General features: G+C 50.8%; 7 protein-coding genes across 7 annotated transcripts; 2 read left to right on the top strand and 5 right to left on the bottom strand.

Annotated features, from left to right (window-relative positions):
• Positions 1-146: 146 nt before the first annotated feature.
• On the bottom strand, positions 147-2,121 carry P174DRAFT_462467 (putative regulatory factor Sgt1; the record flags this gene model as incomplete). The annotated part of the gene is made up of 3 exons (XM_024830128.1): positions 147-1,529; positions 1,592-1,791; positions 1,857-2,121. 3 exons carry the CDS (start codon positions 2,119-2,121, stop codon positions 147-149), a joined length of 1,848 nt encoding a protein of 615 aa, XP_024680564.1.
• Positions 2,122-6,663: 4,542 nt separating this feature from the next.
• Positions 6,664-8,903, bottom strand: P174DRAFT_410885 (AAA family ATPase VPS4). The gene is made up of 4 exons (XM_024824257.1): positions 8,357-8,903; positions 7,944-8,276; positions 7,423-7,873; positions 6,664-7,367 (listed from the first exon to the last, which is right to left on the bottom strand). Exons 1-4 carry the CDS (start codon positions 8,656-8,658, stop codon positions 7,146-7,148), a joined length of 1,308 nt encoding a protein of 435 aa, XP_024680563.1. The 5' UTR covers positions 8,659-8,903; the 3' UTR covers positions 6,664-7,145.
• Positions 8,904-8,927: 24 nt separating this feature from the next.
• On the top strand, positions 8,928-10,091 carry P174DRAFT_453215 (tubulin-binding prefolding complex subunit YKE2). The gene is made up of 4 exons (XM_024829138.1): positions 8,928-9,144; positions 9,236-9,431; positions 9,495-9,555; positions 9,616-10,091. The coding sequence occupies exons 1-4, from the start codon at positions 9,084-9,086 to the stop codon at positions 9,664-9,666; spliced, it is 369 nt and encodes a 122-aa protein (XP_024680562.1). The 5' UTR covers positions 8,928-9,083; the 3' UTR covers positions 9,667-10,091.
• Positions 10,072-11,711, bottom strand: P174DRAFT_505957 (small subunit rRNA maturation protein TSR4). Its single transcript, XM_024831285.1, has 2 exons — positions 11,461-11,711; positions 10,072-11,404 (listed from the first exon to the last, which is right to left on the bottom strand). The coding sequence occupies exons 1-2, from the start codon at positions 11,587-11,589 to the stop codon at positions 10,244-10,246; spliced, it is 1,290 nt and encodes a 429-aa protein (XP_024680561.1). The 5' UTR covers positions 11,590-11,711; the 3' UTR covers positions 10,072-10,243.
• A 150-nt stretch (positions 11,712-11,861) lies between these two features.
• P174DRAFT_393577 (putative prenylcysteine lyase) lies at positions 11,862-13,842 on the top strand. The gene is made up of 2 exons (XM_024823602.1): positions 11,862-12,221; positions 12,274-13,842. Exons 1-2 carry the CDS (start codon positions 12,071-12,073, stop codon positions 13,752-13,754), a joined length of 1,632 nt encoding a protein of 543 aa, XP_024680560.1. The 5' UTR covers positions 11,862-12,070; the 3' UTR covers positions 13,755-13,842.
• Positions 13,843-14,110: 268 nt separating this feature from the next.
• P174DRAFT_443971 (glycine hydroxymethyltransferase SHM2) lies at positions 14,111-16,100 on the bottom strand. Its single transcript, XM_024827964.1, has 5 exons — positions 15,927-16,100; positions 15,815-15,865; positions 15,601-15,723; positions 15,360-15,574; positions 14,111-15,306 (listed from the first exon to the last, which is right to left on the bottom strand). The coding sequence occupies exons 1-5, from the start codon at positions 15,960-15,962 to the stop codon at positions 14,343-14,345; spliced, it is 1,389 nt and encodes a 462-aa protein (XP_024680559.1). The 5' UTR covers positions 15,963-16,100; the 3' UTR covers positions 14,111-14,342.
• A 1,375-nt stretch (positions 16,101-17,475) lies between these two features.
• P174DRAFT_423106 (RNA polymerase II mediator complex middle subunit MED9) lies at positions 17,476-17,979 on the bottom strand (the record flags this gene model as incomplete). The annotated part of the gene is made up of 1 exon (XM_024825107.1): positions 17,476-17,979. The coding sequence occupies one exon, from the start codon at positions 17,977-17,979 to the stop codon at positions 17,476-17,478; it is 504 nt and encodes a 167-aa protein (XP_024680558.1).
• Positions 17,980-18,201: the final 222 nt, after the last annotated feature.

The raw sequence follows: 18,201 nt of genomic DNA, 5'->3' as shown, positions 1-18,201 counted from the left end.
CCGCTTGTTCTCAGGCGATTCACGCGGTGCAGATTCTGCAGTACAGTTGAGTACGGCGACTCAATGATTCAATGGCCGGCTGTGTGATGGCGGTGGTCGTAGTAACCGATAAAGTGCCTCAACTATAGATAAAATAGCTCCGGATTTCACCGCGGCCGGTCGTCTTTAGGCACTGGCAGATTCATCATTGACAGCATGTTTCCCGCTGGGCCTGGAGCGCCAGCTTGGCCCTCTAGACTTTGCAGCAGGTTTTTGGCAAGATTGATATCGATATCGTCGTCATCTTCGACGATTTCCTCACTCTGTTCAGTTTCATCACCGGGCTCCTTTTGTGATGCATTTGATATTGCCTGCTTTCCAGTTGAGGACTTCTTCGGACGATTTAGGTCGAGAACGCCCGTGCCTCTCAGCTCTGCTTCCATCTGGGCGGAGAGTTTTTGTATTTCTTCCAAGTCGTCTTCGGATTCGGAGTCCAACTCTTCAATTCTACCACGTGGAGCCGACGGTTGCCTGGACGCCCCCTGAAGGGCAGGCCCAGAGGGCGGCAAGCCCATCATTTCTTTCATCATCCGAGAGAACTCTTCTTCGTCGAAAGATGCCTCTTTATCTTCGCCTTCGTCACTCACTTCATCATCAATGTCATCGTCAATGTCGGAATCCGAGCCGAAATCATCAATGAAATCGGCGCCTTCGAATCCAGCAGATTCATCGTTCAAGAATTTCTCGAACTGAGCAACGATGCGTTGAAGATTCTCTTGAGCGTTGGCATCCCCAAATGCGCCCTTGGCCTGTCCGTTGCCGGCCGTGCCCTTGTCCTTGCCCTTCAGCTCTCGGTCCAGGTCCTCAAAGCTGATGTCCAGCCATTTTTCGTCGTCCTGTCTCTTGTCCCATCCAGAGATCTCTTCATCCGTAGGTAATTTCTCATCTCCAGAATCCACATCCTCCAATAGGAGCTTCATTTCTCTCACAGAGGCCTTGTCTTGGTTTTGAGGATCGGTGAGGAGCATTTCAAAGCCACACGCAAGTTTCATCCCTACTTCCGCCCGGTCGAATGCGATTCGGTCGTCTTTCGGAGGGAGCTTTCCAATCCAGGACTTTGGTGCCGGGAAATCTTGACTCTTGAGCTGTGCATAACCGACTCGTGTAAACCGTACGCTGACGGTGACAAAATCCTCCGGCTTGAAGATAAATGTGCTAGCGTCTTTGGATCTGAGCGGTCGCAGCGCGATGGGATCTCGTAGATAAAAAGCCTCTACCGCTGCCGAAATATAGGCTGGCTTTTGGTGGAGGAGAAATGCGACCTTTCGCGGAATGGTTACGAGCGCTGAGTGAAGGTTCTCGCTGATCTGTTTGGGATAGTTCCGTAAACGATAGAAAGCTTCTTCTTGGATCATTGCAGAGCGCAAGAGTCGCTTGGGCTCTTCTTCGATTATTCTTCTTGAGTCTGCAAGCGACAGCTTCTCAGTGACCCTCCGAGCTCTATCATGCTTCGGCTTGATGATGACAAGTTCTCCTTGGTGTATCCATACCTGTGCAGTTCGTCAGCCATCGGTTACAATATTAGCACCTTTGCACAAGGCATGCCACTCACCCTATTGTCCGCTATTTCTGGTTCAAGCCAGGAGGGCAGAGCGCCAGCCGCCTCGACGAGTAAAAACTGGCCGTCGCTGTCGACCACCTTAACCCAAATATCCTGGTGCTTTTTGGTCAATTCGCGCAGGAGATAGACAATCACCCATTCGTCTTCGATAGAGTCTCCGTAATTGGTGCGCCCTCGTAGCGCCATGATACCTATTGACAAGCTGTTAGCACACGAGAGTCGGCGCAAATGTTTCGACTGTGCAGATTGCGCTCACCATCTTCCTTCGTGATCTCCAACTTGAACCCTTCCCGCTGCCATATATAATCCTTCAAATATTCTTTCGTCAAATCAGCTGCGCTCCGTTGCACCTCCACTAATCGTGACCTTGTCTCCGTCGTCTCATCGTTGATGGCGGGGGCGGGGTCGGAGGGGATATAGTAAATGGAATATTCGACTGCATCATCAGGGAGTTCTGGCTTAGGGATGGGACGAAAAGTGGATTTGAACCATTCTAGGTCTTCTTGGGACATGGGCGCCATCTTGGATAACTGAGCAACTCTGACGCGCCAGACAAAGTTTGCTTGCTCGAGAAAATCAAGTCAAGGGTTGCTTTCCTTGACTGCGGCCTGAGAAAATGATAAATTACCGTCATGACTTCATACCGAAAGTCACGCGGCGAAATGCTCGGCCGACCGTGGCGAAGAGCACGCTAAACTATATGAGGCTAGATATCAACATTGCCCAAACTAAGCCCAGAAGCTGGATGCTCACCGCCCAAAACACATGCGTATGAGCAGGACATCTTTCCGCCCAATCGTTCTGCTGATTGCTGTTTATGTACGACGAGGACACGAGGATGATTGCGTATTGAAGTCACTACAATTGATTTGATTCTGGATCCGGATCACGGACTATCTTCGCGTCAAACGCGTCGAAAATGGCGTACCCTTATATCGACACGCCGCGAACTGAGGTCGACGGAAACGCGACTTACTTGACAAACGGCTATCGGAGCGTGGGACGACACAATCTATCTGCACTCGACTCGGTCGAAAACTCATTCCAGTCGCCTTCGAAAGATGGGGACATTCTCAAGTCGCTTGGTGACCGAAGACGCAGTTCCGGCGGGTTCAAGCTCAGCACACCGCGTGCCGGTACGAGTTCAAGGCCTATAAAAAGCGCGTTGAAATCTCGACAGCACCTTCCTACTGTTGCGCCTGCCAAAGGCGAATTTACTCCATTGATGCAGAGCGCTACGAAGAACAATCTGTTGAGGAATCTGACCACGACGCGCGGGGCCGGCGACGTCAAAACACCAGCATACCTAAGAGCAAGTTATCGGAGTAATGTCAATACTCCGGGGTTACCGCCGATGGAGATGACAGGAATTGATGAGGAGGAGGACATCACAGAAGAGCCGACTCCTTTGCCGCAGGTTGCGAGCAGTAGTGTTCAGAGCACCCCGCTCCCTTCTTTGCGAAGAGATGGGGATGTCCTCAATGATGGACAGAATAATATGACCTTGAAGGAGCAGGAAAAGGTGAGTCAACAATGTCGTATTGACAAGATAGACCGAAATGAGGACTTTGCTAAAGACCGTTTGCCTTAGTTAATCGATAAACTGGATAAAGATAATTTCGGACTGAAACTGAAGATCCATTATCTGCAGGAGCAATTGCAGAAAGCAGGTCCGGAGTATAATCAAGCGGCTCTCAAGGAGAATACGGAACTCAAAGTTACGAAGCTGACCATGCAACGAGACATTGCGCGGTACAAGAAAAGCCTTCAACAGGCAGAACGCGACCTAGAAGCCTACCGTCTACAATTTCAGGAAGTGAAGGAAAAAATGCGAAGGAGACAGATTGATGAGACTGTGCAGCAAGAGTTGGACTTGATGCGAGAAGAGATGGAAAGGAAAGATAACCGCGTAAGAGAGCTTCAAGAGGAGCTTAGAGAGGCCAAGGAACGCCAATCACAAAATCTTGAGAAACTTCGCGACGAAATTGAGGATTTGGAGGCGACCCTTCGGGAGAAGGATCGTACCATTGAAGCACGTGAGGAGGAAATCGAAGAATTGAAGGACAGAGACAACAAGGACCGAGATTCAGTATCTGAGCTTGAAACAGAGCTTCGACGCGCTAAGGAGCACCTGCAGGACTTGCAAGCAAGTTTAGATCAGGCCAAGGCCGACGCCGATGAAGCCCGAAATGCTGCGAACAAAGCTGTTCAGGAAAAGGAAAAGGCCGACCAAGACCTTCGGGAACTTCATGAAGAGATGGCAAATAAGTCTTTCAGCACTAAAGGCCTCACTCGCCAACTAGAGGAACGGACGGCCAAATTGGAAGACGAGCTTGGTCATCTGCAGCGCGAGAATGATTCATTGAAGGAGCAGCTCAACCTGAAGACACAAAACGAACGCCGCTTGGAGGATCAGTATCGGAATTTCCAACGGGATGTGGATGAAGAGAAAAGAAAGTTGAGAGATGACGCTATAGCGGCAAAGCGCGAGCGAGACTCCACCCGACAAGAACGCGACAAACTGTTCTCCCAGTTGCAGGATACACTTGATGAACTGCAAAGACGAACAGAAGAGAAAGATCTCTTACAAACCCGGCATCAAGCCCTGACCGATGAGTCTGGTAGTCTACAGCGCGAGCTTAGTCAGGAACGCTCTCAAGTTCGGGAACTTCAGCGAGCTTTGGACGAGGAAAAGCAGCGCTCATTGGAAAACGGACACATCATACGAGCACAGTACAAAGAAGAGGTCCAACAGTTGCAAGAAGAAATTGAGTCTCTTCAGCACGAGATTGAAGACAAAGAAGGCCAGTTTGCGCTTGAGCAGGACAGGTGGGAAAGCGCAAAGCGGACTTTACAACTTCAGAAAGACCGGGCCGAGGACCAAGCGGCTGGCTACAAGCGTACTATCGAGAAGCTCGAGCAAGTTGAGCACTCTCTTTCAGGCAAGGAAGTGAAACTGCAGGAGGTCATCGATAGTGAGAAGGCCCGGCATTTCAATGCAGAAGCGGTTCTTAGTCGCCAAGTGAAGGAATTGAATGACGACATCGCATCGAAACGGGAAGTTATCGATGAGCTGAGAAACGAGCTTCTATCTGTCAAGGAAGAATTGAGAGTCACAAAACGGGAGGAAGTCGCCTCGAGAGAGAGAGTTCAGGCTCTAGAAGACGAGGTAGTTGTTCTTCAAGCGAGCTTAGAAGAAGAGCAAGAATACACGAAAGCTCGGCTGCAGAAAGGGTCTTCAGAAGATGGCCAGTTGCAAAAGTTGGTGGCAGAGAAGCAGAAGCTTCGTGATCAGCTGGCAAATGCTCACGTCGAACTACATGACCTGCGCACTTCAGTAGCTGAGCTAGAGGCCGAACGCGATGAACTCCAGAATCAACTCGATAACGTCAAAGACCATGTTAACGATACGACCCGATTTGACCGAGAGAAGATTGATCTTCGCAAATCCGCCCTGCGCCTTGAAGGTGAGGTAAAGAGATTAAGTGACGATAAGGCTTCACTTCTGGAAGCGAAAGAATCTCTTGAAAAGCAACTGAGCTCTGAAATTGAGCGTGCCACGCAGGAAGAGAACAGATTGTCGGCCGAAATTGATCAGCTTCAGGATAAGCTGCATGTGGCCTCCGGTGGGCGAGACAGAGAACTGACGCTGGCTAAAGGTAAAGTACAGCGTCTGGAGAAGCGCATCCATGAGCTTGAGTCGCTTCTTGAACAGCAGCCCCTTGGAGATAACGAGCAGTCTACTTCTAATGCAGACCTTTCGATGCTCCGTCATAATTTGGACGAGGCGCGAAAGAGAGAACGAGTACTGCTACAAAGGGAAGCCGATCAGAAATCGTCCGTTCGCAAATGCAAGCAGCGTATCTCTGAGCTGGAAAGGGAGCTCCACGATGCGTTGATGAATAAATACGAAACGAGTTCGCCTCATGGGTCGCCCTCCGACAAATTACATGAAGAAACACGAAGTCTACGGAAGCAGCTGTCTGAGGCTCATCGGGCCTTGAAGGAATTGAGAGCTAAGAACCGTGACCTCGAGCGAGCAGCTATGCGAGAGGAGGATCAGCGAGATCTGCACGAACTCCTCAAATCTTCCACTCTTGAAGCCGAGTCGCTGGCATTGCAAGTGTCTGAGAGGGATGCTCGCCTCAGCGACTTGAAGTCGCAGCTTCGCAGAGTCCGTGAGGAGCGCGCCTTCTGTATCAGAAAAGCCGGGACGGCCACCAAGGAGCTGGAAGGTCTTCGAGAACGCTATGACAAAATTGTGAAGAGCATTGAGTCCAACGCCGACAATAAGAACAGACACGACAAAGAGATCTTAGGCCTCGGCAAGGAGATCATCTGGCTTCGAGCTCGTTTGAGGCGAGAGGAGAAGTTCCGGCGTGACCTAGCTTGGAGCAAGGGCTTGATGGAGCTTGGAGAACGAGTCCGCGTTGCTTGGTATGTGCACCTGTCTTGTAATTTTCCCCCTCTCGTACAGCCACTGACTATCGACTAGTAACGAGGCCGACCTCAGAATGATCAATGAGATGGGAGTCAAGCCTCGGGACCGGACCCATTTCCGGACTCCACGGCAAAAACTGAAGACTGCCGTCTCCATGGTTCTGGCCACCGTTCGCATGCAAAGAAAGTCTCGCGAGTGGTCGAAGACGAAGAAGTTAGGCGAAGGCCTCAAGCGGGCCAAAAATGAAGTGTTGAAGAAGAGGAGGGAGAGCTCCGGCAAAGCTGCAATGACTTGATTCTGATATTCTCCATTCCTTGCTTATATTGTTCTCTGTTTCCTCCATATAGCCCTCATTCTCGTCTGATTCTGTTGCAGAGATTCCCCTGTGTGCTTTGCATACCCCATTCGCATAAGGTCTTGTTTAGCTTCTTTCCTAGGGTGTTTGATGGATGTATTAGTTTCAGTCTTTATTGCTGTGAACACTCTTAGCTTTTTGATTCATCGTCGGTTAAGAGCCGGGGATACTGCGGAGTTGGGCATAGGTTATGACTTGGGCATTGTTGCTTTCATGACCGGGATATTCCAATGAGAGATGTCATTTTTTTTTTACTCGTCTCGGGTTACCAAAGAACCAATCAAGTCCACATGATGCACAACTAGAAAGAATTTGAAATTTCGAATCTGCCTATTGACCCTTGACAGCTCGTTTGCAGCATAAAGTTTGTGACAAAGCTCTTCGTGAGAATATGAACAAGTTCAACCCATATCCAAGCCATTTAAGTGTGAACAAAGACAAAAGAGATGAGAAGAAAGAACGCCTCGCCTCACCTCGCCGAACGGATAACGCTTCTGAACACCGAGCTCCTGATGACAACATGAAGAAGAAAAGGTAAGGACATAGCGAAGACATAACGCATAGTAATGGCTGTATGTGGAATAACAAGGACCGAAGCCGGCTCTTTGACGTTTTCCCCAATGCGTCGGGGGAAAAAAACACAAAGACGCATATGTATATCAGGTACCGATAGGAAGGCAGTATGCAGCAAGGTTCTATCAGTTGTATCGTTGCAGGAACAGACGTGAAGAACGAAGAAAGGGTCAAGATCAAGCTCCCTCACTGCCGAATTCATTGGTCCATTCCGCGTTCCTTTGGAGGTCTTCCTGGCTGACTGTTGGTCTTGAATTGCGAACAGCTTTGATAAAGTCCTTCAACATAAGAGGTGGCTCAAGGAGCTGATCAGCTTCAATGTTCACCCATGACATCTCGATCGCACCGCTATCGCCAGGCGAACAGGGAGTCAATTTCTCTGCGCCATCGACCATAACCTGCCGCTCGTCAGTGAGATCCAGGTCATAAGGAAAGAAAGGCGAAGGCTCTTACCTTCTTGTAATGTGTCGCTGTCTGGATTTTACGGATGGGCTGCATTAGTGCGTCTTGGACGGCGATGCTGATATCGCTACCAGAATAGCCCTCGCTCATCTCGGCCAAGGTCCGGTAGTCGGCCTGCGTCATTTGGCACGGTGTTTGGCCCACGGCGAGCATGAACATCTTCATCCGGGCGTTGATATCGGGAAGACTGATATGTACTCTCCGCTGGAATCTCCGTCGAATCGCTGCATCTAGTTGCCAAGGAATATTCGTTGCGCCTAAGATCAGCACTCCTCGCGAATCCTTGCCCACGCCGTCCATTTGTACAAGAAGTTCCGTCTTGATACGACGAGATGCCTCTGATTCGCCTTCGCCACGAGGTCCACAAAGGGCATCTACCTCGTCAATGAAGATGATCGCTGGTTTATTTTCGCGCGCCATGTTGAAGAGCTGCTTAACAAGTCTGCAGAGTATGTGTTAGTGAAACCCGTACCGATGGAGTGCGATGCTCGTCGCTCCGGGAAAATCTATACCTTTCACTCTCACCCATCCACTTAGAAACCAAGTCACTGCTACTGACACTGAAGAACGTGCTGTTTGCTTCCGTCGCAACGGCTTTTGCCAGGTATGACTTTCCGGTACCCGGAGGTCCGTATAGCAGAATACCCTTCCAAGGCTGCCGTTTCCCAGTGAACAGGTGCGGAAACTTGATAGGTAAGATAACAGCCTCCTTTAAAGCCTCCTTGGCGCTTTCAAGACCTGCAACATCCTCCCATTTCACGTTCGGTTTGTCCGACAAGATAGCGCCAGCAAGGGCCGACCGTAGCTTCTTCACATCGGCATCTTCATTATCGTCGTCCTCCTTCCTGATGAAACACATCTGTTAGTATGATACTCAAACAATTCGACCAAGATCGCTGCAAAGACAGGAATTCCGAAGCCATACCCGCCCTTCCCACTTCCTTGCGCCACCTTGCCGTTGGCGCCAATAGCGCTCGGTTTCTTTTTGTCTTCACTCTGAGCCAGGTGGTTTTTAAGTTTCTCTGCTCGATCCATATACTCTGCCGTCTTTGCGCGAATCATCTCCTTGGACCTGGGATTTTTCTCCCACTTCAAGGCCAGCATGAACAGCTCCAGTGCGGAGTAGTAGCCCTGATACGCCTTCTCGTACTCGCCCCCATTGTCGAGCTCGATGGCCTTTTTCACGGCATCGATCGCCCGGCCTAAGAAATCTGTATTATTCGTCATGATCGCACGCAGTTCAAACTGCTTTGTTTCTCCAACACCGGCGTCGACGTCGGGGAGCCGATCGGAGAGTGAAAGGCGGGGGAGCAACGAAGGGACAGTTGCCTGGTTGATTTGATTGCCAGGTGAACGGCGTAACCAGCGAAACAGCTAAAACGATTGAGGGAGGCCGAGTACCAGTAGTTTTTCAACGCATAAGCGAATCGTGTTAATGCGACAGAAGGGACAGTAAGTGCTTGTTCTTGTTCACAGCAGTATGACGACGAGAGAAAGCGGACGGCCTAAGTTGGTTCGGTCGTTGTTTACCGTTCTGTCATTACGGTAATTACCAGCATTTTGTGTCCCCGCCAACGCCCCTCACGCTCAAGAGACAGCATTGCCAAAGCCATAACCAAACTTCTGAAGTAGCTGCGGATACTGAAGACACTATGGCAGACCCGCAGAAGCAGTTTCAGGCTCTCTCTGATGAGTTTCAGAAGCTACAAACTGGTATGTGATCCCGGTGTCCAGCACCCAAACGATTTCAATCGACTCCATGGCATCATGGCAAGCTCTAACGCGCTGCCGATATCATCTCCAGATCTCGAAGGTTTCATCGATGCTCGCCAAAAGCTGGAGTCGCAGCAGCAGGAGAACAAGGGCGTGCAGGGAGAATTCGACAAATTGGATGAGGACTCGAAAATCTACAAGATCGTGGGGCCCGTCTTATTGAAGCAAGACAAGAACGAGGCCGTCATGGCTGTAAACGGACGACTCGAGTTTATTGAGAAGGAAATGTGCGTTTTCCTTATCATATACTTCCAGCACGGATTTAAGATCAAGGCTGACGGCAGCGATAGCAAGAGAATTGAGGGACAGATCAAGGACGCTCAAGAAAAGGCCGAGAAGAAGCGCGCGGAGGTGAGAAGCACCCCCAGCAAGCTATCATAGTCGTGTTCTGACTGTCTATTGTCATGGCAGATTGTTCAATTCCAAACCCAGCTTCAGCAGCAAGCTGCCGCTTCCGCTTGAGAACTATCAGATGCTGGTTCAATCCGGTTCCCTCGGAGACTGGCTCTAATATCAAGGATGCCAGACCATACCGCTCTCGGGAATGCCTTGTCGCGGGGTACCACCTCGTCTGTGGGATACAAGCCATATTTCGCGCTCCTTTGACCATCACGAGAGTCATGGTCGAGACTAAGCGAATCCGGTCAACTACCGGGTCTGGTCAGTGGAGGGCTGTGTTGCCGATTTCTCTACGTATTCGTCACTATCTGATATGTGTGAAGCCTGACTGGAGGGTTCTGACGGCGAAACTTTCTATATACCCCCTTTGTGTTGTGCTGCAGTCTACAAGTTGCATCTGATGTTGGCCAATGCTGGACGACTATGCATTAAATTTGTCCATAGAGTCATGACGAAAGGACCTGCAGAGTAATAGCTCGGCTCGTAACAGTCAGAACGACCCGCACGTATATAGCGCAACGGATCGCTCCTAGTCAGTGAGTCGTCTGTAACACCATATCATCAAGACGCTATTGGGATATATTTGCTTTCCAAAGGCTCTCCAAGACTACCTGTGGCTATGAAATCATCGCTTGTGAATCTATTTCGTCAACTCCTCCCATTGTACGCCAGCCCATTCCTCACGCCATCCGACTACTCCGACCTGTTTGGGCCCACAGTCCTTACTGCAGACACCAAGAATGATGGTGCCCCATTCCATACCAGCATCATCCTTGGGCCCTAAGCCGACTCCCTCGCGGCCCTCTTCTAATACAGTAATGGTGTGCGGTACGAGTTGTAGCTCAAAGACACGTTCGCTACCGCAGTATTCGCAGCGTGGAAACCGGCTCGTGCCACTTGCGACAGTCGTCACCCGCGAACCAGAGCTGCCATGCTTCGGGTCGTGGAGCCGCTTGCCCACAGCGTCGGTGTAAGAATAGAGGAGTGGAGATCCACGGAACTCATAGCGCAGGACCTGCTCTGGGTTATGTGCTAAGCGCGTTGAGAATCTGATAAAGGCCTTGTCCAACTCAGACTCAAAGGCATCCTTGAGATCTGAAGAAGACCCTTTGCCTGTTTCCTCCTCTTCGGTGTTATCTATGGTGACATTCGCAGGTATTGTTGGGGTGGAGGGTCGAGAGAGAGTCTCATATTCGGCGTCCAGGTAGAACTGCGGATACGGAGCTGGGAAGGCGGACTTCTCAGGCCAAGGAGCAGCGGGTCCAGCGGCTTCCGGTGGCATGGTTTCTGGGGGTGGGGAGGAGACTCTGACCTTGTCGGCGAAGGTCTCAGAAAGAGTGTTAGTTGATGGTGTTGTAGTTGAGGCTTCCTTAGCTGGCGTCGGTGCTGCAGTAGGAGCCGCAAATGGGTTGCTGGGAAGCGCTGAAGATGTGTTCGATGAGGAGAAGGGATTCGGGTTCGCGGAGACACTGCCAGTGAGGGAGGTAGTTCCAAATAGACTCGCTCCCAGATCCTGCTTTGGAGCCTCGACCTTCTGTTGTTTGTCTTCCTTTGGCTTCTCTTCTGTTTTCCGTGGCGCCTGCTCGACCTTGAGCTTCCTCACTGCGCGCAACGCTCTGATGCTGCCTGGCTTCTTGCTGCACGCCTTTCTAGCACATCCAAATATATACAACCGTCTCTCATCATCAGGGAAATGATCGGGAAGGTCACCGTGCAATTCAAGGAGGAGAATCATCGGGCTGTTGCAAACTTTGCAATTGGCGAAATCACCTGGGGGCGGGGTAGAATCGTCAAGCCATGTCTAGCCATGAAGATCAGTATGGACACATCCTTTGATAGACGAGTCCCTCAACATACCGGCCAGCCTCCAAGATGACTGATAGTATCATCTATGACTTCTTCGGAAGGATATCCTAGAAGCACTCCGGACTCAGTGTAATCTCCCTCATCATCGAACCCCGACGAATCGCTGTCGTACGGATCCATTGTCGCGAGGTCTGGGGAATCGACAGATCAAAAAATCAGATTTGGGTTATATTCCAAATATTGCATATGAACAATAAGTAGAGCGTAGCGCTATGGTTTCAGCATTCATCGACCCCTCCAAAAGTTCTTTACCTTCGAAAAAAAGATAAAAAGATCGGGCGCGATAAGCGATACGAGCCCTGGTATTAAACTAGTCCGGATATGGACTAGGACGATATGTCCTCCTGTGCTGTCTTGAGGCCTCATCATCCCCAACGACAGCACTTGCCTGTGGAACGTCTGACATATTCATCTGTTCAAACAAGGGGACTCAATTTTGTATATCTCATACTATTATCTATTGATGGAGAGTTGTGGTTCCGATTGAGACAGTGAATCGAGGTTGTCTCGACCGGAACTCCATCAGTGACGTACTAGTAGTTTGGTTGATGTTAGTGCCCTCGAGCATCAACTATACCATTGGAAGACATCTAATGCACTTATGGATTCCTCATCGCAGTCTATCCAACATGCATTCCTACGCTTTTTTACTGTCTCACTTGCAATAGTCCTTTGTTTTGCCTCGCTCATCAATGCAGAACAACAACCCCTAGGTACACCTCGCGACAGACCAAAACGGGTTGCAATAATCGGTGAGCAGTTCGATATCTGGATATTACCAATAGAAGACTAACATCGATTCAGGAGCCGGGGCTGCAGGGTCATCCGCTGCGTACTCTTTGCGCAAGTTTGCATATTCTCTTCAGGTTCCAGTTGACATCACGGTCTATGAACGGAATTCATATATCGGCGGCCGCTCTACAACCATTAACGCGCTGGATGATCCGAGATACCCAGTAGAGCTGGGTGCCTCCATCTTCGTATCGGTCAACTATAACCTAGTGAATGCCTCCAGGGAATTGGGACTTACTGTCCGAAGCGCCGACCACGCTCGCCCCAGAGAGTCTGACGATACGATTGGCGTCTGGGATGGCGAGCAATTTGTGCTGGTGCTACAGGACACCTATAGCTGGTGGAACATTGCTAAACTGATATGGCGCTATGGATTGTCACCCATTCGCACTCAGAACTTAATGAAAGGCACAGTCAACAAGTTTCTCCGACTTTATGACTCGCCTTATTTCCCTTTCAGATCGCTTACTTCGGCTGCGGCTGCAGTTGACTTGCTAAATACCACGTCAGTTCCGGGAGATGTTCTTCTTCAGAATGGTGGCATATCCGCGGACTTTTCGCGAGACGTGATCCAAGCCAGCACGCGGGTCAACTACGGGCAGAACCTACCTCTGATTCACGGCCTGGAGGCGATGGTTTGCATGGCTACGGACGGAGCGGTCTCTATCGAGGGCGGCAATTGGCAGATTTTCGATGGCATGCTGAGGTCCTCAGAGGCCGATGTCAGAGTCAATCACAGTGTGACATCCATTCAACGGAATGCCGACGGCACATTGACCGTCGCGTTCGAGGCTACCGGAGTCGAAGAAAGCTCCATGTTCGACGAGGTGGTTATCGCGGGTCCATTACAATATTCAGGCATCACTATCGAACCACCCCTCGAGCACGCCCCCGATGAAATCCCCTACGTCAAGCTCCATGTGACCCTCTTCTCCTCACCACATCTCCTTTCTCCACAGTTCTTCAACCTCCCCTCTGGCAGTCGCACTCCCGAAACCATTCTCACGACGCTTCCCCGCGGGGTGGACCTAGGCTCCAGCAAGGCAGGCGTCGGCCCAGCCGGCTTCTGGAGCATCAGTACCCTCCGCACTGTGCAAGCTCCGCGTAGCGACGGTACCTACGAGAAACAATACGTATACAAGGTGTTCTCGCCCGAGCGTCTCACCGCGTCGTTCGTGGGCGCTATCCTGGGTCTGGAGCACAAAGGTTACTCCACCAATTCGACAATCGGCGACCTTTCAAAGGATGATGTAAGCTGGCACCATGAGAAGATCTGGAACCCGTACCCGTTCCTCTACCCGCGGGTGACCTTCGAGGACACAATGATTGCGCCAAATCTCTGGTACACGGGTGGCATTGAGAGCTTCATCTCGACCATGGAGACCAGTGTCCTGATGGGTAAGAATGTTGCTTCGTTGATCTCGCAGTCATGGGAGGATCAAAAGGGCAGTGATGGACAGGGAACGACGCGCCAGGAGAAGACTGAGCTCTGAGAGATTTACAGATATATTCTTTTGGTTTCGCCTGTCGCTGCAGATATAGGAAGTTTATAAATGTATGCCCATGGTAGTGGAAAAGAGCATGAACAACAATCCTTCCCCTAATCATATTACTGAAACATGATCAGGTAGATTCTAATTCACTCACCCCCTGCTGGAAAATGGACGCTGAAGATGAGAAGCTGAGTGAAGCTCGGCAGCACTTGAAGTGGAGAAGATGAGGACAGTGGATTACTACAGTTAGATGGTTGTGAAAGTGACGATCTTGAAATCATTAATCTTTTTAAGTTCATTCATAGACTACCTTAGTCAAGATGATGATTGATGGTAGCTGAAGCCCAACTTGTGGCCAGACAGTGAACCTTTCGTCCTGTTGAAGAAATGTTGAATATTTTGTTCATGCTCATGTATACCGTATCCCATGACCCGCGTAAGGTTGAAAAAGCAGACCTGTAAAAACCCCTTAACGTACTCCCGCCGACCCAATTTTATACGCAATGATGTTGAACTCGTCAAAAGCCTGAAGAAAACCAGAAAAGCATATTTTGGTATCATGTGAGATTATTTGTTCTGCCCTGATGCTTAAACAGGCAGGGGGTAGGTGCTGGCCCACTCGGCGACCTCCTTGCGGAGAGCGAGGATCTCGGGAACAGAGTCGGAGGCAACCTTGGCCTTGAAGTCCTTGAGCTTGTTAGCCTCCTTGGGCAGGTCAGCCTGGATGCTCTTGCAAAGGTTGATGACCTGGTCGATGTAGCGAGCGACGCGCTTGAAGTCCTCCTCGCTCATACCACGGCTAGTCATAGCGGGAGTACCAATGCGGATACCGCAGGGGGTCAGAGCGGACTTGTCACCAGGGATGGAGTTCTTGTTGCAGGCAATGTTAATCTGCTCGAGGACAGCCTCGACACGAGCACCATCAAGACCCTTGGGGCGGAGGTCCAGCAGGACCATGTGGCTGTCGGTACCGTCAGAGACGAGCTTGTGGCCGAGAGCCTTGAACTCAACCTCAAGAGCCTTGGCATTCTTGATAACCTGCTCCTGGTACTGACGGAACTCAGGGGTGGCGACCTGCTTGAGGGCAACAGCCAGAGCAGTGATGGTGTGATTGTGGGGACCACCCTGGTGACCAGGGAAGACGGAGAAGTTGATAGGACCCTCAAGATCATACATGATGTCTTTGCCGGTCTTGGGGTCAGTGCTGCGCACACCCTTGCGGAAGAAGATCATGGCACCACGGGGACCACGGAGAGACTTGTGGGTGGTGGTGGTAACCACATCGGCGTACTCGAAGGGAGAAGGAATGACACCGGCGGCAATCAGACCAGAGATGTGGGCCATGTCGACAATCAGGTAGGCGCCAACCTTGTCGGCAATCTTGCGCATACGGGCGTAGTCAATGAGACGGCAGTAGGCAGAAGTACCAGCAACCAAGCACTTGGGACGGTAGAGCTCAGCGTTGGCCTCGAGGGTATCGTAGTCAATGATGCCGGTCTCAATGTTGACACGGTAGGGGAAGGTCTCAAAGTAGGTAGAAACAGCGGAAATCCTGAGCAAAATTAACACACTGTTCGACCACAGAAGGTAACAACGGAGACCTACTTTCTGGCAGGAGTCTGGTAACCGTGACTCAGGTGACCTCCGTGGGGAAGATCCAGACCCATGAGACGCTCATGGGGGCGCATGAGAGCCTGGTAGACCTGCAGGTTGGCAGGGCTACCACTGAGGCACTGAACGTTGACGCCCCACTTCTCGGGGTCGAGGTTGAAAGCCTTCAGGGCACGAGCCTGGCAGGTGAGCTCAATGGCATCAATGTGCTGGTTACCACCGTAGTAACGAGCACCGGGTAACCCTCGGAGTACTTGTTGCTCATGGGAGAGCCGAGAGCATCGAAAACGGCACGGGAAGTGACGTTCTCAGAGGCAATCAGGAGGATGGACTCGCGCTGACGCTTGATCTCTTTTTCCTGTTGCGAGAAGCATGAATTAGTCGAAACAGCCCAGTATTATTGATCTTCAACCTCAATTCGAAAGAGGAACAAATGCTGTAGAACATACCATGATCTGAGCAATCTCAGGGTCGGAGTCGACCAGAGACTTCTCCATTTGCTACAACGAATGAGTCAGTATGGTGAGCTCGTAAGACAAATCTCAAAGTGGGATGATTCACCTCGCGGTGAGCCTGCGACAAAGCGTAGGTGGCCATTGTGAGTGATGGTATTGTCCAAATGAAAGAAAACGATGGACAAGAGGGTAAAGTGAGATAGGGATGATGAGAGAAGGGAAGAGAGGAGGGAAAAAGGTTGGGGGAGCGAAGGCGAAGAAAAGAGCACAGGAAAATCCGGTGATGGTGGGGGGAGGAGTCGGTGGGCGGGATGGGTGCCTCAGGAAGCCAATGAGTGGAGTTCTGGTGCTGCTGTCAACGTTCGGAGCCCGAACGACATCGGAGGTTGATGAAGTTCAACTGGGGTCCTCACCGGCGCTTTCTTAGCAAAAACCGGAGAAAATTTGTTCTTCAGATTGGGAGTCATCAAACTTGCTCTATTTTTGACTAATTGTGATTAGACTAGTATCTCTCTACTCTCGTATTCCAAAGTCGAGAAGAAACGGCTCCCAAGGCTTAGATAATTTCAATATGTCAATGAACTGGACGCTTGCCACTTGTCAAAACTCACAGGGTCTCTATCTAATAAAACATTTGCCTCTACGGATTGGGAAATAAGCTTGAATCGAATAAATCAATATCAATTGCCTCAATACTACCAGGTAGCCCGACCATTACTTCCAAGAACCCAAAGAGTCCGGTGACTCAGACAAAGTTTTGAGCTTCCAACCGTGGTTCCCTGGCGATCGGATCCATGAGAATCTCGCTCCTCTTGAGGTTGTCTGGTCGCATTGATAGGGCACTTAACCTGATCCGAGAGGAACCAGCAATTGACGGTCGCCCATATAGGCAGTAGAATGTATTCGTTGCTCTAAGTAGACAGAGGTCTTAAGTGGTTTTGTATTCAGGCCTGTATCGGCATTGCGAGGATTGCCTGTCGACCTCTAGGTCGCGGCACCTCAACCGGCCGTCAGCATTTGCTGACGACTCAAGAAATCCAGCCGCAGTCTGTCCTTAGGAGTATCAGCTCCCTGGTCAGCAGTGTCACCAAGTCTGGGCGATATAGATAGTAGTTATCTATGCTGTGCCAAGCTAGCGGCGATCAGGCAGGTCTCTGCGGGCTAGGGAGCATGCGCCCGCTGTTTGCCTGCAGGGTGTGAAACGGGGACCGTGGTGGCCGAGTTTGTATTGAGCCCCACGAGGAGGGCCAAATCCGTAGTCCTAAACCGATCAATTGTCAAGGACCAATGCAAGACTTTTGTCTTGCTGGTATATTAATATTCTTTTCCTCGTGAGGTGAGGTGCTCCCCTCAGAGCCAGCCATCGAGAGGGAGCGAAAAGCGTCGAAGAAACATGTCTGTAGCAACAGCTTTGAGCCAAGGTCGACCCAGCAGCTCATGGGACGACACTATGGAGAGCTTGTATATTGTCTCAGTGGACTTCTGGCCAAAGTCAAGTCTTCATGTACTATCTGTCGAGCGGGCATAATGAGACCAACAGCCAATTGTACTTCGAAGTCTGCCGCGCGGCAGCTCAAGCCCAATGGGAGTTGCTCCTTGCAAGGCGACAAGTTTATTGCAAGACCCGTTTCCTCTTCATGCTGTTGAGCAAGCCATCAAGCTCCTGTGTCTGCCCTTTTCCCAAAATCCGAAAGGACCGCGTTCAACCTGGCGATACGATTCTCGAGCTCCTCAATCTCCTTCTCCTGCTCAGCGACCGAGCGACCGATGTCAGGTAGACTTCCAACAACCGCGTGTGCCTTTTGTATGCGAATCTTGATCGAGCTTGCCTCTGTCGGCAAATTTTTCGCAGTCAATGGCGCCAGTCCACTCCCCGTTGCCGAAGTCGGCTGCTGAACACCTTGGCCCGGACCCGACGACCCTGATGGCGCTTCTCCGCCTGCTTCACCAACAGTTCTTGGACCGCCTTCGCCAGCTGTTTGTGCCGAAAGAAGACGCAGAAGAAGACCGTGCAACGGAGGAATTATGTCGAATGTCTGCGGCGGAGGGAAAGGAACTGGTTGTGGTGCTGTGTTCGTGGGCTCCCCTACCATAGGGGTCTCGGGCGCAGATGACGGTTTTCGCAGCGGAGTGGCCGCGGTTGGTGACCTGGACGCCATTGCGCAAAATCCAGGCTAAGGGATCTGGTATACAACTTGGAAACGTTTCGATTATCAATATGATAAATCCCTGTGCCCGATGGGTAATAATTATTAATGGAGTTATAGGGAAGAGTCGGAACGAGTCCAAGGCGGACGAGAACGCACGGGGAGAGAAGGTCAACTAAGGGAGAAGCGTGACGTCGGAGAAAGAGAAGGAAAAGTCCAAAAGCGTCACCGGGA

The sequence above is a fragment of the Aspergillus novofumigatus genome (assembly GCF_002847465.1).
Source record: "Aspergillus novofumigatus IBT 16806 chromosome Unknown P174scaffold_6, whole genome shotgun sequence".
Lineage (NCBI taxonomy): Eukaryota > Fungi > Ascomycota > Eurotiomycetes > Eurotiales > Aspergillaceae > Aspergillus > Aspergillus novofumigatus.
Note: the sequence above shows the minus strand (reverse complement) of the source record. Positions and strands in the feature narration are given on the sequence as shown.